Source organism: Balaenoptera borealis (genome assembly GCF_965194805.1).
Source record: "Balaenoptera borealis genome assembly, chromosome: 8".
Lineage (NCBI taxonomy): Eukaryota > Metazoa > Chordata > Mammalia > Artiodactyla > Balaenopteridae > Balaenoptera > Balaenoptera borealis.
Window position 1 is genome coordinate 21,906,141 of NC_138865.1, and position 26,450 is coordinate 21,932,590.

General features: G+C 38.7%; 1 protein-coding gene and 1 long non-coding RNA gene across 37 annotated transcripts in view; one reads left to right on the forward strand and one right to left on the reverse strand.

Moving 5' to 3' along the window:
• The window catches only part of SPTLC1 (serine palmitoyltransferase long chain base subunit 1), a 65,458-nt gene that overhangs the window by 28,204 nt on the left and 10,804 nt on the right, over window positions 1-26,450 (reverse strand). For 22 of the 36 annotated variants that reach the window (XR_014247687.1, XM_082402972.1, XM_082402956.1 and 19 more), the window contains exons 4-8: window positions 23,595-23,688; window positions 22,938-23,010; window positions 14,353-14,485; window positions 5,928-6,057; window positions 2,289-2,378 (exon numbers count right to left, since the gene is read on the reverse strand). Coding sequence is in view for 25 of the 36 variants with exons in the window: in XM_082402972.1 (XP_082259098.1) it covers window positions 2,289-2,378; window positions 5,928-6,057; window positions 14,353-14,485; window positions 22,938-23,010; window positions 23,595-23,688 (520 nt within the window). In the remaining 11 variants the exon portion in view is untranslated. Of the gene's footprint in view, window positions 1-2,288; window positions 2,379-5,927; window positions 6,058-11,243; window positions 11,857-13,681; window positions 14,223-14,352; window positions 14,486-15,459; window positions 15,555-22,937; window positions 23,011-23,594; window positions 23,689-26,450 lie in introns of those variants that run through there. The other 14 variants (XR_014247688.1, XR_014247689.1, XM_082402961.1 and 11 more) reach the window with 13 other exon arrangements.
• Window positions 7,880-14,315, forward strand: LOC309633742. Its single transcript, XR_014247702.1, has 2 exons — window positions 7,880-9,268; window positions 13,155-14,315. It is a non-coding gene; the product is annotated as an uncharacterized lncRNA (long non-coding RNA).

Below are 26,450 nucleotides of genomic sequence, written 5' to 3' on the forward strand. Positions count from 1 at the left end.
AAGAAATTGAAGAAAACTGAAATAAATGGAAATACATGCCATGTTCATCAATGAGAAGACTCGGTATCATTAAGATGGCAATACTTCCCAGAGCAATCTAAATATTCACTACAATCCCCATGAAAAATCTCAATGCCATTTTTTACAGAAATGGAAAAGCTGATCCTAACATTCAAATGGAATTTCAAGGGACGCCAAATAACCAAAACAATCTTGAAAAAGAACAAAAATGGAGAACTCACGTCTTGATTTCAAAGTTTACCACAAAGCTACATGAATTAAGTAATTAAGCATGGTACTGGCATAAGGCTAGACATATAGACAAATGGAATAGAACTGAGAGTCCAGAAATAAACCCATATACCTACAGTCAACTGATTTCAACAAGGGTGCCAAGACCATTCAATGGGAAAACAATAGTTTCTTCAACAAATGGTACAGGGACAAATGGATAACCACATGCAAAAGAATGAAGTTGAATCCCTCTCTCACAGAATATACAAAAATTAAGTCAAAATGGATCAAGGACCTAAAATAAGAGCTAAAACTATAAAAATCTCAGAAGAAAACATAGGGGTGTATCTTCATACCCTGGATTTGGCAATGTATTTCTTAGATATGACACTAAAAGCACAAGCAACAACAAAAAACTAGATAAATTGGACTTTGCCAAAATTAAAACCTTTTGTGCATCAAAGGACACTATCAAAGAAATGAAAAGACAACCTATAGAATGAGAGAAAATATTTGCAAATCACATACCTGATAAGGGTCTAGTACTCAGAATACATAAAGAACTTTACAAAAAGACAACCCAGTTTAAAAATGGGCAAAGGACTTTTAGAGGCATTTCTCCAAAGATATACAAATGGCCAACACAAGAAAAGTGGCTCAACATCATTAGTCATTCAAGAAATGCAAATCAGAAATGTAAATATACTTCACACCTACTAGAATGGCAAAAATTAAAAAAAATATATATATATACATTGGTAAGGATGTGGAGAAACTGAAACCCTCCTCCATTGCTGGTGGGAATGTAAAATGGTACAAGCCACTGTGGAAAACAGTATGGCAGTTCCTCAATAAGTTAAAAATAGAATTACCACATGATCCAGCAATTACATTGCTAGGCACATACATGAAAGAGTTGAAAACAGGGATTCAAACAAATACTTGTACATGAATGTTCATAGCAGCACTATTCACAAATGCCAAAAGGTGAAGCAATCCAAATATCTGTTAACAAAAAAACCAAAATGTGATACACCCACACAATGGAATATTACTTAGCTTTAAAAAGGAATGAAGCGAAGAGTAGCCCCTGCTTGCCAAAACTAGAGAAAGCCCGCGCACAGCAACGAAGACCCAACGCAGCCAAAAATAAATAAATTTAAAAAAAAAAGAAGAAAAAAGGAATGAAGTACTGATAAATGATGCCACAAATTGGATAAACAATGAAAACATTATAAGTGAGTGAAGCCACAGTCATATATTATATGATTCCATTTATCAGAAATATCCAGAATAGGTAAATCCATATAGACAGAAAGCAGACTGGTGGGGGCTAGGGGCAAGGAAAAATGCGGAGTGATTGCTTAATGGGTACTGGGTCTTCTTTGGGAGTGACAAAAAGGTTTTACAACTAGCTAGTTGATGAGTGCACAACACTGTGCACGTACTAAATGCCACTGAACTCTACACTCTAAAATGGCTAGTTTTATGTTATGTGAATTTCACCTAAAAAAAAAAAAATCTCAATAGTCATGGTTTCTAAAGACAGTGTATTGTATCCCCTTTTAAAAAGCTGAGTTTTACAAAATACATATTGTATGATTTCATTTATATGAAATTCTACAAAAAGCAAAACTACAGGAACAGAAAGCAGATCAACGGTGGCTTGTGGCCAGGAATGGGGTACTGATTACAAAGAGGCATGAGGGACTTCTGGAGTGACAGAAATGTTCTATATCTTGACTGTGGTGATGGTGATAGGGGAGTATACATCTGTCAAAACTTATCAAACTGTACTCTTAAAGTGAGTATATTTTATTATGTGTCAATTATACCTCAATAAAGTTGGTTTTATAAAACTCAGTCTTGATTACTCTTTAAAGGTCAGGGTTGGCATTTAATGTTAATCTACTTCCCTAGTATGATCAGAATGTGCTTATGATACATATTAAGCAAAGCAATGCAGACATTATACATTAAAAATGGTCATAAACAAAAGGCCTAACTAACAAATAGTCTGAATACTAAAATAATAAATAAACATGGTTGCTCACCAATTCTGGAAGAGGGCAAATAGTTCCAGTATTCATATATAACCCCTCGACTACAATGAAACGTCGAGTTACACGAGCCTTGCGAGGATTCTTTAAAAGAAAAAAAAAATAGATGTTTTAAATGTCAGTAACTCCAAGTACAAAATCTGTTATGTGCTCTCTAGAACTTTCACCCTACAAGATTTATTCACCAAGATAAATCAACAAATAGATAGACTAAATTAATTTCAAGCTCAAGGTTTGAGATCCTGTTATTTTGAGATGAAAAACAGTGCTTTCTTCTCTCAGACATGTTTTCAGGTCACACAGTCAACTAGGAGGCCTCACACACAAACACAAACTGTTTATAGACACTGAGAATACTAAAACACAAACAAAACCCTCCAAGCCCAGAATGACTGGGAAGGGACCCAAGGGAACTTTCTGGGGGAGATGGGGACGTTTTATGTCATGATGGGGGCCATGATACCTGGGCTACACGGGTATAACCACTGGTCAAAACTGTATAACTAGGACTAATGTATTTCAATGTAAATTTTACCTAAAATAAAAAGAACTCTAATGATGATGATGATAATCATCATCATCACAGAGACTGAGTGGGGAGTTAGGTGAAGGTTCAGATGATACAAGAGTGGCAGAATATTGAAAACAAAGCCGGGAGAAGGGTACAGGGGGCTTCACTATACTACTGTTTCCTTTGAATGTGCCAGAAGTTTTCCTAATAAAAAGTTAAAAAACAGACAAACCCTGACCTCCCTTACTTACCAAAAAACAGATGAAACCCTTCTCCTTCCTTCCTCCTCACTACTGGTTCAAGTAAAACTGGACTATGACCTCACCCAGTCATGTTTGGAGGTGGTGCAGTGGAGGGACTCTTTCAAGTAACACACACCTTCCCACACCCCACTGACGTCAAATCACTAATAAACCACTCCCACTGCTGAATTTGTAGATGTTTCAGGTATGCTGCACTGAAAAAATTCCAGAGTTTGCCGCCACCTTTCTACTCAAAGGTTTCTTGCCTCTAAGCTTCTAATGAACAACTAGAAACTCAAATATCAGAGCTATTCTTTAAGGGGTATTTTAGAACCCACAGCTGTATGTAATACTCAAAAAAGTGTCGGCTGAAGCATGCAAAAGTTTACATCATTCTTGGTCATCTTCACTCTGTCACTAACTCAAACCTGAAGGCTGTGGGTCTGCTGGGAGGTCACAGCTGAGGACATGGGGGCATCCCGCCTCTCCCTGCCTTTAAAAAACAAAGTATCTTTCTTATGATCTTAAAATACTCAATGAAGGAATATTTTATTTTTGGAATATTCTTGGGAAATGGAAAAGTACAAAAAAGAATTTAACAAATGAGCTCGTTACACCACACACTGGTAACTTTTTCTTGTAAATACATATCTTTGTAAATTACCTTGTTCAAATCAGGATTTTACTGCAATCGTTCTAGGACCTGAGTTTTTAAAATATTATGTTGTGAACATTCTCACATTATTTAATATTATTTAAACCATGATTTTAATGGAGATTTAATATTCCACCTTGTAGATATACCGTAAATTATTTAACTATTCCCACAGTGCTGGATTTAGGTTGTTTCCCTCATTTTGTTTTTTTACATCACGTGAATACCCTTCCATCTCTGACACCATTTCTGATTCTCTTCTAAAGATAGCACTCCAGAGGGTATGGATATTTAAGAATCCCAGAATATACCTGCCCATTTACCCTCTAGAAAGGCTGTGCCAACTGAAGCTCTCCTCAGAGTTTCTGGAAGGCCCTTTGTACATCAATGTGGCACTGATTATTACCATAAAAAGTTTTCCCTAATTGGACAGGCAAAAACTCTTACCCTAATTTCTGTAACTGTTAGTGAGGTCAGACTATTTTCTATTTGCTCAGTTATCTGCATTTCTTCTACGAACTGCTGTTTTTATCTATTATCTTTTTTTTTTAAGAAGGATTAATATGGGATAAGAGAACTCTATAAGAAAAGGAATGAAAAAACATATGAACCCCATTAGTTGGGAAACTGACAAAAAGAGTTTGATCCAAACTCAGATTATTTAACTTACTTTCAAAGGAAATATAAGCATCTAAGTACAAAATATTTAAAAATTTAACATTTATTATTTTTGTGAAAACAAAATTAAAAAAGAATTATTTCCAAAAACCAAAATGTAAAGTAATTTAGAAAGCCTACTCTTGGCAGGAATATGTGGTATAAATTAATTAGTAAAAAGGTAAAAACTATAAAATGGAAATAAATTTTAAGATAACTTTATTTCTTGTTATTCATTAAAAAAAATGTTCCACAGATTATAAATCTTATACAACACACACACAGAACTTGAATATGTTGTCTTCCAAATTTGTACAATGCTAACTTGGCGAAATAACTCTACAGCAGACTGGTTCATTGGTCACACTTTCTAAGGCAGTGTTTTTCAATACGGTAGCATTCTATTACTGAATAAGAAAAGGGACATCTTTTTACAATCTGTAGAAAGAATTCATTGGTGGAACGGTCTCAATTTTAAGATTTTCCCTATAGATTCTTCTAAATTGTATACTTATAAAACACTGTCTGTAGCACACCTAGCATAAAATAGCAGAAGTCTATGCGTATTCATCACAAGAATGTGTATAATCATGAAGTGCTGCTCTTAGGCTATCACCTAAAGAAAGATGACAGAATCCAAAAGGAATAATTCAAATATCTGGAAAAATGGAAATTAACACAAAATTAAGGATGTGATGAGCATTTTTATCGGTTACTCTAGTAACGGACGAGTTACACTGGGAAAGTCCACTTGAAAGTGGTGTTTGAGACAAAGGATGTGGTGACCAGGTTCCCAGTACAATTCACACACAGTGGTTCCTGCTGCAGAACCACAGACCACAGAACTACCTTCTCTGTTCATGTTGTCAGGGGCAAATAAATGCTAATTCTAACAGTGATGCTTTGAACACGCTTCCTCTGTTCCACTCTCTATCAGAACAACAAGGAGCAAGTTCCACCTGCCTAATTCCCTCCCTGTCCCAAGGGACTACACAGGTGCTTGAGAAGAAGTGTAAATAGGTTGCAACGTAGAAGGAAACCATGCTTGAGGCAGCTGCTTCCCACAGGGAGCAGCTGCTCAGAGATCTGGGATGAGGTTGGGGTAGGGAGAAAGAGTCTTCACTTTGTTCACAAATTCATTAATTAAGATCTGCCGCCATGGTTTCTTCTGGTGAATTGATACATGATTTATTTTGATATGAATAAGCCTATTTTGAATTCACTAGATACATCTTGTCAATGCCCTAATGAGTTGTGTTGTTACTTCTGTAGAGTTGAGTGTACATCCCTCCACCCCCAAAATACATGCTGTTTTTCTTTCTCTCTTTTAGAAAGCTGCCTAGATAACCTTCCCCCAAATTTGCCATATATAATTATGGCAATGATGAGGCAATTACTATCAGGCTTGACTCTCTAATCTGAGGTACATTTAATAAGCAGAAACACCCTTATTTAATGTCCACATGTGATCCACAGGCAAGTTTTCATGACAAATTACCATTTCATTTATAATTTAGCTGGTTAGAAAGTACAAAAGAACTGTGTAATTTTCTTCAAAAGAATCATACCTTTTGATCTTCAATCTCTTGTTCTTTCAATAGTCGCTGCAGGTCATCCATATCATTATGGTTAAATAGCTTAATGTCACTACGTGATGCCTGTAATCCCTTCTGAATAGCAAAGCAGGCAGCTTTATCTCTGCAAGGAAGAAAGACCCACCAAATTGGGGTTTAAAGGGTCTTGTCAACATTCTCAGAAAAGGAATGCTTGCTTTTGTAAGTTGACCAACATCCACTTGTTAAACTGAACATGGCAAATAAATAAAACATGTTTGAACATTAATATATTATTGTTTGCACTTCACTCTGCAAACCTTTCCACATAACTACCATACTGATTCTGTTCCAGGAAGCAAACTCTTGCCATATTTTGACCTCTGAGAAATCAGCATGCATCTTACTATACGGATGGCATATTAGTTTATTCAAAGTACTTTTCTCTTTCTGAAAAATAAATGAAATATTGGTGCATCTCACCATCAGTGGCATCTCTGATTTGACTGGCCACCACTCTGCCATTACTTTGCCATCAAAAGGAACACTGGGTTACTGACTCTACATAACCCAGGGGAGAACTCTGAGTCATGCAGATTAATCTTCAGTAAGATCTCCTAAATTGAGTTAATGGGGGGCAGGATATATTTCTTAAATTAAGTGTATTATTTAAAAGTACATGCAACACTTCTACTTCTGAGAAAATAGACATATTTTCCCTATTTTTCTCACTGGGTACAACCAAAAATCCTGGACATCATGTATAAGACAAACATAAGATGATGCTGAAAAATGGAGAGAAAAGGCAGACCAGCGAGGGATCTGAGAAATGACATGAAACAAGTTCCTGGATTTTCCTAACTTGGAACTGATGCAGCTGGCAAACTGGAAATGCCAACAGGCGAGACAGAAAAGCTCTGACAAAAGTCTGCTCTCTGTAGCCAAAGGGACAGGAAAGGGGGCAGCCCAGCAAAGGTCTCTACTGCAGCCAAACCACAGAAAAACCTGGGCCTGTCCCCTCCACACTAGCAAAGGCTGAGAGGGGGACCCAGACTCTAGCCTTCACGAGGCCATAACAAGGCTCCCCAATACCCCCGTGGGAGCTGTCAGAGAAGGGAGCCAGAACTTGTATCTCCGTTGGGTAGTAACAAGTGACTCCCACTGTGGTGTTAGTGAAGACCATGTGGAGAGACCTAACTTCCAATCTCCTGCAGGGAGAGACACTCTCCCCTGCCTATGCTTAGGCTATGTTAGGGGAGGCTCAGACAAGAGTAGGACTCTCACCAACAACCAGAAGAAATGAAAATAACCCCACCTCAGTGTCAGTGGAGGCCCCGTGGGGACCCTGGACTTGTACTTCCACCTGACAGTAATGAGGCAGCAGTGCCCTTGTTGGAAGACTGTCAGAGAAAGCCAATTAAAACAGAAAGTTTAAATAAAGCATAAACTATAACAGCATAATATGAAACTCTTCATGTTTCACTTGTCATACCAATAACCAGAAAATATCAAACAATGAAAAAAAAAAAAAAACAATCAACAAATGCCAGTACTAAGATGACAGAGCTGTCAGGATGATCTGATAATGACTTTAAAACAGTCATGATAAAAATGTTTCATGAGTAATTATGAACATGCTTGAAACAAATGAAAAAACAGGAAGCTGCAGCAGAGAAAAGGAAAATACAAAGAAGAATCCTGTGGGGATATTAGAACTAAAAAGCAAAATAGTCAAAAGAAAAAGCATAGTGGATGAATTCAGCAGCAGAATGGAGAGAGGAAAGAATCAGTGAGCTGAAAGATGTAACAGTAGAAATCAAGTCAATGTAAATCGCAGAGAGAAAGTAGACTAGAAAGAAAAGAACAGTCTCAGGGACCTGTGAGACTACAATAAAATATGCAACATTCAAGTCTGTAGAGTTCTAAAGAACAGAATGAGGGTGGGACTAAAAAGGTACTTAAAGAAATAATGGCTGGGGCTTCCCTGGTGGTGCAGTGGTTGAGAATCTGCCTGCCAATGCAGGGGACACGGGTTCGAGCCCTGGTCTGGGAAGATCCCACATGCCGCGGAGCAACTAGGTCCGTGAGCCACAACTACTGAGCCTGCGCGTCTGGAGCCTGTGCTCCAAACAAGAGAGGCCACGATAGTGAGAGGCCCGTGCACCGCGATGAAGAGTGGCCCCCACTCACCACAACTAGAGAAAGCCCTCGCACAGAAATGAAGACCCAACACGGCCAAAAATAAATAAATAAATAAATAAATAAGTAAAATTAAAAAAAAAAAAAAAAGAAAGAAATAATGGCTGAAAACCTATAGATTAAAGGAGAGGCTTAAAACTATATATTAAAGAAGCTGAGCAAAATTCTTGCAGGTAAACCCAAACAAATAAATGCCAATACAATTATAGTCAAACTTCTGAAAACTAATGACAAAGAAAAAAATCTTGAAATCAGCACAAGAAAAATGACACCTTACATGTAAGAGAAAAGCAATTTGAGTGACAGTAGATTCCTCATCAGAAACCATGAACACCAGAAAAAGGTGTCCCAATGTATTTCAAATGCTGAAAAAAAAAGACCTGGCAACCAAGAATCCAAAACTAGCAAAAATATCCTTTAGGAATGAGGGGGAGAAGACATTCTCAGTTGAAAAAAAACTAAGAGACTCTGTCCCAAGCTGACTTCCCCTAAAGGAATGGCTAGAGAAAGCTCTCCACATAGAAAAAATAAATAAATAAAAGAATCTTAGATTATCAGGAAGGAAGAAAGAACACTGTAAAAAGTATGAACAAACACACTAGGCTTTTCTTCCCCTCTTGAGTTTTCTAAGTCATTGTGGATGGTTAAAGTAAAAATTATAACACTATCTGATGTGGTTCTCAAAGTGTTTACAGGAAATACTTAAAACAACTGTATTATAAACAAGGAGAGTAAGGGGATGTAAAGGAAGATAAAGGATTCTATAACTGAACTGGTAAAATAACACCAGTAGAATGTGATAACTTATGCGTACATATAACATCATACTTACAGCAATGACTAAAAAACTATACAAAGGGAAACACTCAAAAACAAATAAATAAAATAAATAAGATAAATAAAAATGGAACTCCAAAACTCATTCAATTAACCCTGAGAAAGGCAGGAAAAAGAAAAAAGAAAACAAAAAACAGAACAAATAAGAAACAAAAAATAAAAATTGGGAGATTAAGATCCCATATATCAATAATTACATTAAATGTAAATGGCTAAAATATACAATTTAAAGACAGAGTGGCAGAGTGGATTAAACATGCTGCCTATAAGAAATTCACTTCAAATGTAATGAGATGGGTAGTAAGGGAATGTGTGTGTGTGTGTATACATGTAGTTATATATATATATAGTTATATGCTATATATATGTATGTATGTTATATACAATAATATAGGTAGTAAGGGTATACATATATATTACATACAATAAACACATGCAAACATTCAAAAGGGAAAGCAGAGTGCCTATGTTAATATCTGATAAAGTAGACTTTGGAACAAAGAAAATTACCAGAGACAGAGAAGAATGTTATATAATGATAAAAAGACTCAATTAACCAGGAAAACTTATCCTAAATATGCACCAAATAACAGAGCTACAAAAGACACAAAAACTGATAAAAGTGAAAGAAGAAATTGACGAATTACAACAACTGACAGAACTACCAAACAGAAAATCAGCAAGGATATAGAAGAACTGAATAACACCATCAACTAGGAAGATCTAATTGTCATTTATAGAACACTCCATTCAGCAGAATATTTTTTTTTCTATTTAATGATAATGACAAAAAAAAAATTTCTCTCAAAAGGTAAATAAAGTTTCATATGTAAATTGCTTTTTGTCTCACTAAAACTTTTATATAAGTATACCTTAGGAAGTTGACATGCAAAACTAGCGCTCTCTCTTACTGGATTAAAGGATAGAAGTGGCAAATGAACATTTTGTATGTTTTTTCTGGTTTTTAATTTGCATATCAGTGACTTTTAAAAAATAATGATCAGTGTAACATTTGATCATTGAATATTATTATATGAAAAACAGAAATGTATAAATAAGGAAATTAATCACATGTGTCCTATCATGGAGTGATACCTTCTCACTGGTGTCCTCACGTGGTCTTTTCTCTGTATTTGCCAGAATATTCTTTTTTAAGTGACTATGGAACATATTCCAAGATAGACCACATCATGAGCCACAAAACAAACTGTAACAAATTAAAATTTTCCAAACGCTTGGAAACTAAACAACACACTTCTACATAACTCATGGGTCAAAGAGAAAGTCTAAAGAGAAATAAAACACAAAAATGAACTAAACGAAAATGAAAATAAATGCATCAAAATTTGTGGAACACAACTATAGCAGTGATGACAGGGAAATTCATAGCACTAATACATTAGAAATGAGGAAAAGTCTCAAATCAGTAATTGAAGTTCTCACCTCAAGAACCTAGAAAGAGCAAACTAAACTGCAAATGAGCAGAAGGCAGGAAATAATACCAGAAATCAGTAGAAATGAAAACAAAAATACAACGTAGAAAAATCTATGAAACAAGGAGCTGATTCTTTGAAAAGATCAATAAAATTGACAAATCTCTAGCAAAAATGACAAAAAAGAGAGTAGACAGAAATTACCAGTTAGGAAGGAAACAGGGATCTGCAGACATTAGAAGGATAGTAAGGGAATATCACAAACAATGCTACACATACAAATTTGACGATTTAGAAGAAATGGACCAACTCCTTGAAAAACACAAACTACTTCAACTCACTCAATGTTTGAATAGTCTTACAAGTACTAAGGAAATTAAATTCATAGTAAAAATACTTCCAAAAAAAAAAAATCTCGAGGTCCAGCTGTTTTTACTGGAGAACTCTACCAAACATTTAAAGAATTAACAACAGTTTTATACAGTTTCTCCAGAAAATAAAAGAGGGAACACTTTCAAATTGACTTTATGAAGTATTACCCTGATGCCAAGACCAAAGCCTAAAAACAGTAAGTATGGTAGCATCAGGGATATATAGACTAAAACTACAATGAGATATCTGTACACACCTATGAGAATGGCTAAAAAAAAAAAAAAGCGACACCACCAAATGCTCCTGAGGATGTTGGAGAAACTAGATCACTTATACACTGTTCATGGAAATGTAAAATAATACAGCCACTCTGGGAAAGTTTGGCAATTTCTTAAAAAACTTAATGCACAATACTTTATGACCAGCAACTGCATTCCTTGGCATATACCTCAAAGAAATGAAATCTTATGTTCACAGAAAAAGCTATACATGAATATTTACAGCACCTTTATTTGTAATAGCCCCAAACTAGAAACAACTCTGATATCCTTAATAGGTGAATGGTTCAACAAACTGTGGTGTAACCATACCATGGAATATGACTCAGCAATCAAAAGGCACAAACTCTTGATTCACATAACAACCCTGGAGAATCTCCAAATAATTAATGCTGAATGAGAAAAGCCAATCCTCAAATGTTTTACCTACTGTATGACTACATTTGTACAACAATCTTTCTTTTTTTTTTTTAAATTTATTTATTTATTTTTGGCTGTGTTGGGTCTTTGTTGCTGCGCGTGGGCTTTCTCTAGTTGCGGCGAGCGGGGGCTACTCTTTGTTGCGGTGCGTGGGCTTCTCATTGCGGTGGCTTCTCTTGTTGCAGAGCACGGGCTCTAGGCATGCGGGCTTCAGTAGTTGTGGCTCGCGGGCTCAGTAGTTGTAGCTCACGGGCTCTAGAGCGCAGGCTCAGTAGTTGTGGCACACAGGCTTAGTTGCTCCGTGGCATGTGGGATCTTCCGGGACCAGGGCTCGAACCCGTGTCCCCTGCATTGGCAGGAGGATTCATAACCACTGTGCCAACAGGGAAGTCCCTGTACAACAATCTTGAAATCATGAGATTATAGAAATGGAGAACAGATTAGTGGTTGCCAGGGGCTAAAGAGTGGGTAGGGTAGAAGGGATATGGGTGTGGCAACAAGAGGGATTATCTTGACTCTATCAATGTCAACATCCCGCTTTTCAAACTGTATTACAGTTTTGCAAGAGGTGACCATTGGGGAAGACTGGGTAAAGGGCACATAAAATCTCTGTATTATTTCTTACAAGTGTATGTGAATCCACAATTATCTCAACATAAAACATTTCATTAGAAAAGGGTACACAAAGTAATATAAAGACAGAGTGACAAAGAAAGACTTACGTATATAAACAACCATTGTTCTGAGACCTACTGGCAAAGCATTATCACTGTTTACTACAAAAGAAAGAAAATAAAACATCGAACATATTGTCTATGCCTAATGAAATTATCAAAAACAATTTATCAAATAATTTACTAAACACCATTTTTACCTTAGTGTTCCTACTTTCAAATGAATTTCAGGTGGAATATTTAAAATTATGTATAAGGGAATAATTAAGTTGTCTAGTGACTCATTAGAAACTGAAGTTCTAAGACACCAGGCATAAGATTTGAAAGTGAGTTTAGACTAGGTTTCCTAGCAGTGAAAACCAAAAGGACAATATAGTATTTATTATCTGACAAAGGAAGCATACAAGTTCAACTGTAACTGTAAACTTCTTCTGGACTTTAAACTCAAAAAGGAATTTATGGTGGGGGCTTATATAAAGTGATATTGGCTGACACTGTATTGTAGTTGTCTGCAACTATGCTTTATTAAAAACCTAGAATCACTGTTTAAATCACTGGCTCTCAAATTTGTGATGAGTCTTTATTATTATTGATTTTTTAAACTATGTGCAAGAAATTAATAGAAACATTCATTTTCATGGTCACATTGGGAAACAATTCTACTCAGGCCCAGGCCATGTGCTGGAGTGCTCCCAGGTAACTGTCACAGGGCTGTGGGGAAGAATGGGACACAAGCGCGCTGAAAACCCCCAGGAAGAGCCAGCCCTGCAGCGTGTGCTTGAGCTTGTTGCACTACAGGTGCTCCGACAGTGAGTGAGAAGCAGCAGGATGGTACAGGGACTGAGGTGAGCCGGGCTCTGAAGTCCAGTCACTTGGACCCCTCTTTTGAGCTCCAGCCTCCATTCATTCTCTTACTGAAGGTATATTGAGCACCACTAAATGGCACATGCTATCCTAGGCAACGGGCTGGTATGAACTGTTGAAAGTGGTATAAAAGAGTACAGTGAGCGTGAGGCAAGCTGAGCCAAGAGCAGACGGTGCGGGCGCACATGAGCACACACGCACACACCTGCATATGTAAGTTAAGGGAGGCTTGAGAAACAGTGATTTTGACAGGCACATAAATGCCTGCATGGTCATGGATTCACAAGGATACCAAACTCCTCTGGCTGTAAAATTTTCTCCACATGCAGCAAGGGGTCTTGACCTGGTCTGAGAGCTTGGGGAAGGCTTTCCTGCAGAGGTGGTATGTGTGCAGGATGAGCAGGAATTAGTAGGAGATGAGAGGAGGAACAGCGTTCTAGGCGTAGGGACTTAGGGTCTTAGCACGTGCAAAGGCCTTGAGGGGAAACTAGCATATAAGGCTGGTAAGGCTACACAGCATGACCACCTAAGGGGAAATGGTAGAAAATGGGCCTAAAACAGTAGTCGAGAATGTACAAGATCGTAATAAGAACTTGGATATTTATTTTAGGAACAATGGAAGCTCTTAAATGGAGTGTCTGGCTATGGTGTCAAAAGGAAAAGAGGAAACAAAAGTCACTCTGAGACCTAAATTAAGAGAGTCATTTAATAGTCCACTCAAAAGATAACAGAGGCTCGGGCTAGTGGCAGGTGCTCCTGACGGGTATAACCAGCTGCCTGGGCTATGCCAGCCCTCACACTACTCCTCTCTGCTCTTCCCCTCCACAGTAAAAAGCAACACCATACATCTAGTGCACATGTATGCCAGTGTGTAATTTGTTCCTGGGAAGTTAAGGAAGTCTGCAACTCATGACTTCTATATTCTTAACAAGCCATGAAGCAAGATCAGCAGAGACCAAGAGTTGCAGCGAGGGTGCTGAGAAGTGGAGTGACTTTATCAGGTAGTATGAGTGGCTATGTGGGCTACGACCATGGACTCACAAGGACACCACACTGTCACAGAGCTGCACAGGGAAAACAGAGGGCTGGTCCCCTCCTACATAAGTTTGGCCTTCTCAACATCAATCAATAAGATCATAATGGCAGATAACAAAGTACCGACACCTTAAGGCATCCTTCCAGTGGAGGTCTCACTAATTCTGCAGAACTACTTGGCTGCGTGACTATATATTTCTTTAAAAATGAAAAAAAAAAAAAATCAATATTATTTTAGGCAGATGACCTTTAACAAAGGAATTCTCTAGGAGGGCCAATATTATTTCCAAAGGAATTCTGATAAGAAATGTCAGTAAAGATTACTTACACAAACACAATGTCCCCTCTCTTAGAGTAAGCAGGAATAGCACTGGCTATGGTGGCAAATCCATATGAGTATATAATGGCTTCTTCTGTCTTCATAAATTTTGCCAGGCGGTCTTCCAAATCCAAGTGCACATCTAGTTCAAGAGTAAAAAGTTAAATGGTTAAACTGTCTCATAATTCTTTTTCTTTGACTAAAGAATAAATAAAATAACATAAGCAGTTTAGTTATTAATACTGTCACCTTGTGGTCAAAATGTAATTGTTCTTAAGTTACAAGTCATACAATATCTACTAAGATAATTCTGGGCCAAAACTGTTTCTATACTCTGTGAGCTGAATCAGCTACTCATTTGTGTATAAATATGTGACTGGGACAGCTCTGACTCTAGGTTTTGCTTTTATATCACTCTAGCAATAAGAATTCAAGGTCCAGTGACCTTGCCTGCTTTAACTTCCCTCAACCAACAATGCCAAGACTTTACCAATGTACGACATTAACTTATTAACGCCGTTTTGCATTTTAGTAGAAGTGACCAAACCAGGCATTAAGACAACTGTCAACCAGCTTTTAAAAGGAAAAGAAAGAAAAAAGAAAAGTAGTTAAGTTAAAAAGAACCCCACATACTCTGCATCAAGAGACAGGAACTTTTTCAGTTGTGGTGGTCACTCCTCTAACAGTTTGTGTCAGCACTTAGTTGTGGCACCTGCCATCACTCTGCAGTACTGAGTTTCTGTCTAAATTTCTTTTTAAGTGTACTGGTGAATTCAAACGTATAGTACAAAGAGAAATATGGTCCTTTTATGGAAGCAGCTTAAGAAGAATGTTGATGTAATTATAGGGATAAACTGTAATTATTAAACTGGTATTTTTTTTTCTCTCTTACATCATCGTTCCATATAGCCTTTCACCTTCCCAGGCTAAGCCATGAGGCTTCACACCCTGGGATGGAGGGACCAGCGATGTCTAAAATAAATAGTGTACCAGCTGGCTGTGAACTGGAAAACTTCCAAGTGTCTTAAAATGAGGCAGAGAAAATTTTTTTAAACATTCTTTAGCTCTTTTAACTACAGCAGGACCCAAGTCTGGAGAACAAGATCAGAGTTTTACCACATGCTCTGCGCAAAGAGAACTCAGAAGTTGATACAGGAAGGATGCAGCCAGGCCCCTCCAGCCTTGGAGCTTCATGGGAGAAACGAGGAACTCTGAGGAGTAAAGGCAGACTTTCAGAGCCACGGCATGTCCACTGAGGGGAACTCAGAAGTGTAGGCAGTGGCAGGGGGACCCAGACGTTCCCCAGTGAGGGGCGGTGGAGAGGGCTGATGGCCCGGCAGAGCCCTCCGGCTCAGATGTCGAGGACCTGTGGCTGGGAGCCTCGCTCCAGGAGACCCCTTCAGCATCAGCCTTCCCTCCAAGTATGCCCCTCCCTACCAGAGACATTCCTGGTGAGAAGGGGGAGAGGGAAAAGACCTGCAGGACTGACATATACAAAAGAAACAACTTAACCCAGCTGGATACAAGGCTGGACACTGAGTGGACTAAATATTTCCAACAGAGACCTGGTTAGCTGTTAAGTGTGAGATTTCCACCAACTTCCAGGGAGGAACAAGTGAGTAAGGTCAGCTCAGCAACAGGAATAAACAACTTTTTAGAACATTTGAATAAAGTGTCTAAAATCTGTAAACCCACTCACTGATTTATCAGAGGAAGTTAATCTTACTGTGATGCTTTTTAACTAGTAAAAGACAAAATTAAGAATTAAAAAAGATACAACTTCACAAAGGACTAAATTTTAATAAGTAGTTAAATGAGGGCTGTCCAACAATCTCATTCAATTGTTAATCAAACATTTAGTAAGTATCACATAAAAATACTCTGATAAGCACTGGATCAAAGAGAAATATAGGGTTTCTGCCACTTGACAAAGTGAGACAGCTAAGAGAAGCATCTGGCAGCTGTCAATGGAGAACTCGGAGCCCAGAGGGCAGATACAAGGCTAAGCTGTGCCTTCACTCCCCTGGTCTGAAGCACTTGGGTCCCTTCTACACCCAGAACTACAACACATTCACAGTGACTTCTGACTAAAGGCACAGAGGTCCCTCGATTGTGAACCAAAGGCTGCTGGGGTGGGCGCCAGCTATTGAGTGAGAGATGAGAAGACACAGAGGGTCCGAACTAAATCTCAATTTGATGGCAAGAGAGGTATAGTGAGGAATTAGAAAATTTAGCAGCAATATCCAAATAATAAAATAAATTGAAGACCACTTCATTTGTAGACTTCTTAAAGGATGATATAGAATTGTGAAAATGAACTATTTATCCCATTCCAATTTATCCCATCAAGTAATGATAAACAACTAGGCATGCTTCTTCCCATTTATAAGTTAAAATGTATACCAACATAGCTTATTACATAAAAAACACATGAAATACCATTTGATTTCCATTACCAATCAGGTAGTCATTTTTATAGAAGTGACACTTTCATTAGAGCAACACTAAATAAATATGAGATTTCACAGTAACGTGTAGAAGAATGCATCCTGGTTGATCAAAATGGCACCAAAAGAGTGCTTAGCTCTTCAAGCATCAAATCTGTGACATCAACACCACCAAGTGTGAAGACTTGATCCTGCTCCTGACTGCCCGCCCTTCCACGAGATATGCTGCCAGCGAAGTGTTGCAGGCAAAGTCTGGCAAGAACGAGGAAAGCAGCAAAGCACCAGAGAACCAGCTACGTCCATGCAGCCGAGCACGGGTGTGTCTCAGGCATGTCTTCCTTTCCTCTTTGTTAGTGCTCTCTGAGCACCCTGCCCACAGATAGGTCCCCACCACTCTGCTGCCTCTCACTTCTGATGAGACAGGAGGGCAGGTCCCCCATAGGAAGCCTCCTTCAAATTACAATGCTGCCTCTGAACTGGGAATTATCTATCCCAAATCTCAACAATTTAGCTAGCAGATGGACAACCCAAGCCACAGTGAATTGCTCTCATTCAGTATCTCCATTTTAAAAAGAAAAAACATGCTATGGATACAGACAAACTGTTTTTGCCAACTACAAAAAAGGATTTTAAATCATTCTGTAGCTCTAAATGACTCTCTTCATTGATTAGCAATAAAACAGTAAAACAATCTTGGCTTTGTTTTAGGGCTTTAGAGTTAGCTACCCAGTTGATAAAAATTATGTTAGTATTCTCATTATACATAGTCATAGCCATTTTTATGTCATTGCCATAAAGTGGTAAGAAGAATCCCTCTGCAATAAATCAATGACTTACTGGTTCTTGCCTAGTCCCAAAAGTTTAAAAAAGATGGGCCTTTCCTCCTCCTATCTAAAGACACTGGGTTTTAGCTGATGTCAGCCTTGCAAAGCAGGTTTTGTGACAGGTAAACACGGACAGTTGCATAACTTCTTTTGATGTCTGATAGCTACCCTGCAAGGAAGAAACTCTTAACCCAAGGGCGGGGGAGGCAGCAAACAGAAAAACTACCAGGGCATGTTCTTTAACTTTGGATGCCTATCTTCTGTGTGTATGATCCATTTCAACAATTAGTGCCACAGATTTGCATGCGTCATTCTCTCATTCACTGTTAGGAACCAATATGGTAGGCAAGAGGCCACGGAGGAAGGTGACCAGAAAGCCTCTGTGTCTTCTCAGCACTTGCTGCCCTTTCTGACACCTGCTCCCTCACCAGAACATAACAGATGGGAGGCAAGGCCAGGGCAGGATGCCCCACACCAAACACAAGGCCTGGCCATGGCAGTCATCACAGGGGGTTCAGATCTGGGCTCCCTCATTGCCAGGTGTGAACCATGGACAGGCCCAAAACTGCTCTGTGCCTCTCAGGTCCCTCCCCTGTCAAATGGTTAACAGTTCTACCTGCCTCAAAGGATTGTTAGGAGAACTGCAAGAGAATGCTTATAAAACACTCAGAACAATGTCTGGCATCGAAAAAGCAACATGCTGGTGTTTGTTCAATTAACTCAATATTTGTAGAATAAAAAAAAGTAATCTTTTAGAAGGAAAGAAGGTACGCTATCTGCTAATTAAGTTATCCAAATCCTGGATATTTAAGGACTATCTTATATTAAAGCCACTTGTTCAAGTTCCTATTTATCAGAATAAAAGGAGGTATTATGGCCTTCTTGATTGTTTTTCAGAGGAAAGACTATGAAATACCCAACTTTAGAACAGTTTAAAAACAACCAACTATATTTTCTCTTAAAATCTCCATATTTTTGTGTTACATACTTTTTTAAATCCCTTGAGACTTGGACAATTTTCTTAAAAGTACAAATATCACCTATGTACTCATTAGAACATTAAAAACAGTGCTGAATGTTTTCCAGAATGTTTTCACATACGGTATCTTATGTGATTCTTACCAAAATGTTCTAAGTTGTGCAACTAAGATCATTCCCTGCCTACACTGCGAAAACTACAATTCCATGACTGGTAGGAAGAAGTGGCAGATCTAGGAATTTTATGACCAAATGCCCTTCCTACTAAAACATGCAGTCATGGTCCTACAACAGAGAGAAAATATTTTTTAAAATAAACAAATGAACAATTGTTTACTATTGGCTCTAGAACACAATTACATGCCACTATCTCTCACCATGAAACTCTGCCACTAATTGTCTTTTGATTTAGTTTAAGACCAAAGAGTCAAGTAGGCATCATGTATGCAAAGCAGATCCCAGGCACAGGGATAAACCACATGTAAATGAGATCTGAATGCATTACAAACAAAACAAGCAGAGAGGTTCAACAAGAGAAACTATCAAAGTGCATAGGGGCCCCATTAGCCTTAGAGGAAAGGAAGGCCCACAACCTGATAAAATCACTTGACTGATTCTAAACTACACATTAAAACAATAAGATGAGAAGGTGGAAAACTTCGGATCCACACAGTCCTCACAAGACTATTTTAAGAACCTGCTGGGCCTTCAGGAGGCAGGAGAACATTTAGCCTAAGAAACTAGAAGAATTTTAATTCAACTGTCAATTTTCTTTTTCTGTGTTAATCATCTATTATCATCTAATATGTTACTATGAAATAATAAACAGAAAATGTTTTAATAAGGAAATTTACTTTTCCAATAAGTGATTTTCATTCACTATCTGAAAAGTTGAGAAAAGAGCTAAAAGAGGGAGCATTTTCATCACTGAAAACAGATGCCTGAGTGATATTAGTACTTCCAGGAAAAGAAAAAGCCAAAATCAAAAGCAACCTTTTGGTGGGCCTGGGAAAGAGACCCTAGCCTCACATGTAAGCTACTAAAATGAGAGGAAAGGGAAGTTCACTTCTGCTTTAATGCTCAGTACAAAGGGCAAATGTACCCTAAATATTCAGAATAATTTAATTATAGAGGGTATTTTATTTTTTTTATTTTTAAAATAAATTTATTTATTTATTTTTGGCTGCGTTGGGTCTTCGTTGCTGTGTGCAGGCTTTCTCTAGTTGTGGCGAGTGGGGGCTACTCTTTGTTGCAGAGCACAGGCTCTAGGCATACGGGCTTCAGTAGTCATGGCACACAGGCTTAGTTGCTCCGTGGCATGTGGGATCTTCCTGGACCAGGGCTCGAACCTGTGTCCCCTGCATTGGCAGGCGGATTCTTAACCACTGCGCCACCAGGGAAGTCCCAAGGGTATTTTAGAGATTTAAAATATAGCCTTAGCTGACCTCAAGTAGCTTCTTGAACTTATCTAACACTGAAATTTCGAGGTAATTTAACACAACTACAGTAATTTAAGTGATTAGTTCCAGAATAAGGAAAAACACAGAAAATACCCTGTTGGAAAACCAAGTAAAAATACATACGATATACACATAAAGAAAGGAAAAAAGATGATAAGCAAGCATGGGCAACTGCTGAAAAGGAACAAAACAAGTTTACAGGAAGGACAATGTACTCAAAAAACAATACACATTACTCCAAGCTGTAGGTTTGGTGTCTTATTACAAAACCATCACACTGCCAATTAACCTTCAACCTTTGTCCAGATACCACAGTCTGTTTGAACCTTCAACTACATTAGGATAAGGATGACACAATGACCAATAATGTAGTTCAGAGTAGCTAATACACAATTACGTGTTCATTATATTGACTCTGGTGGCCCATTCAGACACTTGAAAGACGAAATCCAATTTAAATTTAAAACGCACTTGAACAGCACACCACATGTATGTGGTATGCTACCATTTTTGTAAAACGGGGGGGAAAATGTATGGAAGTGGTTTGCACACACTGAAAAAAGCCTGGAAGAATGAACAAGAAACTACTGATAGCAGCTGGCTTTTTTGGGGGTGGAATGGCAGTGGGGAGAAGACTTTACTATCTCTTTAAATCTTTGAGGTTTATATCATGGATTGAATTATTCCATCAAGAAAATTAATTTAGGATGGATCAAGAGGGTTTTATGAAAAGTGAAATAAGTTGGACAGAGAAAGACAAATAGCATATGATCTCACTAATATGTGGAATCTAAAAAACAAAACAAACAAAATAAAACAAAATGAAAACAGACTCATAGATACACAGAACAAAGGGGTGGTTGCCAGAGGGAAAGGGGATCAGGGGTGGGGAAAATTAGGTGTAGGGGATTAAGAGGTACAAAGCTCCAGTTATAAAATAAATAAGCAATGGTGATGTAACATACAGCATAAGGAATATGGCCAAAAATACTGTAATAACTTTGGGGACAGACAGTTACTAGACTTACCATGGTGATCATTTCATAATGTATGCATGTCAAATCACTATATAGTATACCTGAAACTAACATAATATTGTATGTCAACTATATTTAAATTAAAAAATTTTTAAATCATTAATTTAACGACCCCCCCCCAAGTTTAGAGGCACACAGCATCCTATTACACATATTTCAGGTGATCCAAATGAAAAATTGACTGGGCAATTAAAACAACATATTTCCATAGCTCTGGGAAAACTGGTCTTGAAGATTTGAAACTTTTTTTCCACTAAATTCAGCAATAAATCTCTTATCGGTCTTCTCAGATTTAACTCCCGAGCAAGAGCCAAGGCCACACATGCAAATAAAATCTACTAGAAAGAGAGGCTTTTAAGAAAAAATTTCTTTACCCCGCAAGCAGATCATGGAAAGAAAGCCTTGTTGATCAGATTACAACAAACAACCCTGTAAAAAAAATGCCTTTTCTAGTTTTCTAATTCTTATGAAGGAAATAATACCCTACCAATAAAAAGCAGGCAAACAAATCATGTTTGCACTAGGCTAGAGGAAAGAGGGAGCCTCTGATCTGAGCTCTTTTAGGTCTTTGATCTTGCCATTAATATTGCAAATCAGAATACTTATTTTCTAGTTTTAGGGCTGAAATTAATTAGCTATGTGACCATGAGGAAGTCACTTAACCTCTCTGAGCTTTCTATTCTTCTGAATAGCTGGGATGCTGGAATACAAGATTTTAAAGATCCTTTCCAGCTGTAGGATTCTTGGACGCCAACTCCCATCATCTGTTTCCAATAAAAATAATTTAACCACTAAATTAGCTAAGGGATAAAGAAAGGTGCTCCCTTAAATAAAAACATCTTAACTGTTAAAGTGAAAAAAACAAAGACCCAGAAATGAAAATGAGTAGAGAAGACAAAAGAGACTTCCCTGGCCCCATTGTCCCTACCCTCTGACATTTTGTAAACTAGAATGTTATTTCCAGTAATACACTCATTTGGAAAATTATTTAACAACATTTTTGAAATTTTCAGAAGCAAAGAACAATATACATTTAATAAAAAACCACCATAAAATTCCAGGGTCTTCTTTGATGACTCTGATTTAGGGAGTTCATAGTGTTTGAAATCACACTCTCATCCTAATATGTAGTTTGCCCATCTCCATCCAGGTCATTCACACACAAGGAAGTCAATGATCCTTTGTCTTCATTCCAGAAAGAAAAGGGCTACACAGTGTATGACCTGCCCCATCCCCCAAATCCGTTCTCACTTTCCTCCCGGCACGTGGTGGCCGCCCAGCTAGAGCAACTTTCCAGTCCCTCTGCTGGGAGACGTGACCTCCATTATGTTCTCACCAACAGAATGTGGGCAGAATGATGAGCAACCCCACCCGCCCACCTAAACAGGTACCCATGCCCTGCACGCCTGCTCCCCCATACTCATCACCTGGCTTCGGCCACACAGACAAAGATGGTGCCCTCAGGCCTAGAGCAACGAGACAGGGAAAATCTGGGTTCCTGAACGACTACCAAGAGCAGAGCCACTCACAGCCAGACGCCTCCCCTTACAACTGTCATGCCCGGCAGAAACAGTTTCCTCACACCACTGTCTCCTGGGGCAAATGCAACAAGAGCTCGGGCTTCGCCCTACTGAGACAGTGTGCCTTAGGTACCTATGGCTCTTCTCCACAGGGACAGTCAGCCCCAGACCAGTGCATCTCCTACCAATGATCTCAAACACAAAATCTAGAAAGTTCGCCAGCTTATTACCACAACTCATTAAGGATACCTTTTCCAAGGAGTTCTGAAATCAAACTGAATCTTAATTCTTGAAAGCAGTAGTCTGAAAAATATGACAGAAAACATACCAAATGTGCCATAAAATCCTCTAGGTCCACAAGTTCCCACACCATACTTCTTTAGAGATGCCAAAGCTGCAGCCTTTGTGAAAGTAAAAAAAAAAAAAAAAAAAAAAAAATTAGACTGTAATAATATATCTTTAACAGTTTAAAAATGACATTTCCTATTCTTTAACCCACATAGCTCCCCAGTACCCTGGCTTTTCCTTTCTTACTACTAAGACAATTCTAACAGGATATAAAGAAAAGAGGGATGGGAAGACTTAGGTATACGACTTAAAACATGGAAAAGTTATATTAGCTTGATCATTAAAACCTGGTTACCTCAATGCATTCGCACTTTCTGGCATTTGTGGGCATAGGTCTTTCCTCAAAAAATGTTTACTGGCCCACAATCCCAACAGGAGATGAAGCAATTTCCTAGATACATCTCCAACTATTACCTGGGTCTGGTTCATATAGTTCTCTGGTTGTCACCCAACACTAAGCCACATTAGGACACCCTTGCCTCCCTTTGTTGAAAACTAGGTTACAGCTCTGTCACTAAAGAGTAAAGAGTAAGTACTTACACAGCCCTTTCTGATATTCTGCATTTGTCTCTTATTTTATGTCCAGATGCTTATGTCAGTCATGTTATCTGTCCACTTCAGCATATGTGCTACTTACCTTGAGCCTAGGGTTATCCAACAATCCAAGAAAATTGAATGAGGCAAAGTTTATACATTCTTTTCCATTCACCACAATGTTATGGCTTGGAGGGCTGGGGAAAGAGACAAGAGTGGTATACTTCAGCAGTCATTCTTGTTACAGGACACACATTATCAGCTGTCCAGAAGAGGGAAGGCGACAGGACACACAAGTGTTGCCATTCTACTCTATTTGCATTCTAGCCTCCTATCTCTCTTTTTATTCTTAAAAAGTAAAATTAGACAATAGTATATTAAAAATCAGATACTCGGTCATTAATTCTACTCTTAATAGGTCACCCTGTACTACTTAAATAAAAAAAGTGAGCTAGAATTCTAAGATGAATAGATTAATGGCACACCGTTGCTTTAGTTTTAAAACTCACTTAAGAAAGAAGTTGCTAAATAAAGTACCTGGAATGAGACAAACAGGGAGGAAATATAAAAAGATCAAGATCAAAGGTATGAAGAGGCAGAGCAAGTAACAATCTTACAGTTAAGTGGTTTAAAAATACATGTTACTAGGACTTCCCTGGTGGTCCAGTGGGTAAGACTCTGCGTTCGCGATGCAGGGGGCCTGGGTTTGATCCCTGGTGGGGGACTAGATCACGCATTCACGCTGCAACTAAGAAGTCTGCATGCAGTAACTAAGAAGTCCGCATGCAACAACTAAGACCCGGCATAGCCAAAATAAATAAATAAATAAAAATAAATAAATATTAAAAAAAAAATTACATGTTACCTACAGGAAGCCACCAAAAGAATAAGTAAGCGCTGTTCCCAATTTCTAAAGTTAATGCTGGAATACCATTTAAAAGGAATCCCCCTCATCCAAAAAGGGGGGAAAATAGAGTGGCCAGTTGCATAGGAGAAGCATGGATTGAGTTCAGCTGAGACAAGAGATGGGCTCTTGAGGAGACAACCTATTATGTCCTCTGCTGACAAATACTCTAGCTTTAAGTCATGCTTCAAAAACACTGGCCAAACTATGGGACATGAGCTATTAAAGGGTTGTGAGATCAATTTACTTAGTCACAGCCAGCCTATTTCACCTAAAGTAAACCATAAGAATAGGACGGAATGGAAATGCACCAACAGGGCCAGGGAAAGGACGGTGGCACGGAACTGTTCTACACATGCATTGCTCTGTGCACTGGGCTGCTCTGTAAAATGCACTTTGGTCAGAAAAGACGGGGGAACACCACTCTCACTGGTATGTTTTAACAGAACTGGTTTTCTATGAGAGAAATAACGAAAGATGCTGGGAAACCAGGGAAGGAAAAGAATGACTACTTGAAGTAAATTCACAAAAGCAGATGAACTCACACAAGACTCGGTGAAAAGAACATGGTTGTGGAGTCAGGCAGATCCCGTCAGTATTATGGCTACTGACCACTTCAGAAACTCAGGGATGTTACCTGGCCTGCATAAGCCTCAATTTCTTCATCTCTCAACTTGTCATTATAAGAGGTGTTCATTACATATTTTCTTCTTTTTTCCTATTGCTTCAAGAGCTTCTTCTCTTTCAAATAATCCACCGTTATTTAGTTTCCCACTTCCCAGGACTTCTTTAGTTTCATAAGTCCTCCCTGATGTGGAGGTGTTGGCACCCACAAAAAGATGAAAAAACAAAATATCCACATAGACAAGTCTGTACTAACAGTTGCTGCTGTGAAAGTTGAAGCCATTCTACAAAAATTGTGACACACAGAGAAATCAAACTATCAGGAATAAGTACACCCAAAGCCCCTGACCAGAGTCGATAAGCTGCCAGCATGACGTAGGGATGTAGACATCTTGTTTCTGCCTAGCATATGGGGCAGGAAAGGAAAACAGTTTCCATGAGAAGTGGAAGGCTAACACCTGTGCCCCATGCAGGCTTGCAGCAGTAAGCCAGACAGGGCACTTAACACAGGAATACTGGAGCTGAAGACACTTCAAAGTTCCTCACAGAAGCAAATAAAACCGATACAGAAAGACATCTCCACAACAAGGCTTCAGAAGAGTCAAAGGAGGGAAAATAAAACCCTTCCCAGCCAAAACCCACAACCACACTATTAGTGAGAGTCAGTAATTACATAAGTGAACTTAGAAATAGGACAATGGTGCTTTACCAGAAAGAAACAAATACTACAGACCCCCATTAACAACAGGTTTGGTACTTGAGGGAGAACAGACAACTGGACGAATGAAAGAATCCAGAACTCAAGAAAACTGTGTATACAGGAACACCTCAGAGATACTGCGGGGTCGGTTCCAGACCACCGCAATGAAGCAAGTATAGCAATCAAGAGAACCACATGAATTTTTTGGTTTCCCAGTGCATGTAAAAGTTATGTTTACTCCATACTGTAGTCTATTAAGTGTACAGCAGCATTATGTCTAAAAAACAATGTACACACCTTAATTAAAAAATAATTTATTGGGACTTCCCTGGTGGTGTAGTGGTTAAGAATGCACCTGCCAATGCAGAGGACACAGGTTTGATCCCTGGTCGGGGAAGATCCCACATGCCACAGAACAACTAAGCCCGTGCTCCACAACTACTGAGCCTGCGCTCTAGAGCCTTCGAGCCACAACTACTGAGCCCATGCACCGCAACTACTGAAGCTGCATGCTCTAGGGCCCGTGTGCTGCAACTACTGAGCCCACATGCTGCAACTACTGAAGCCTGTGCGCCTAGAGCCCTCAACAAGAGAAGCCACCACAGCAAGAAGCTTGTGCACCACAACGAAGAGTAGTCCCTGCTTGCCACAACTAGAGAAAGCCCGCGTGCACCAACGAAGGCCCAACGCAGCCAAAAATAAATAAATAAATAATAATTTATTGCATTGGG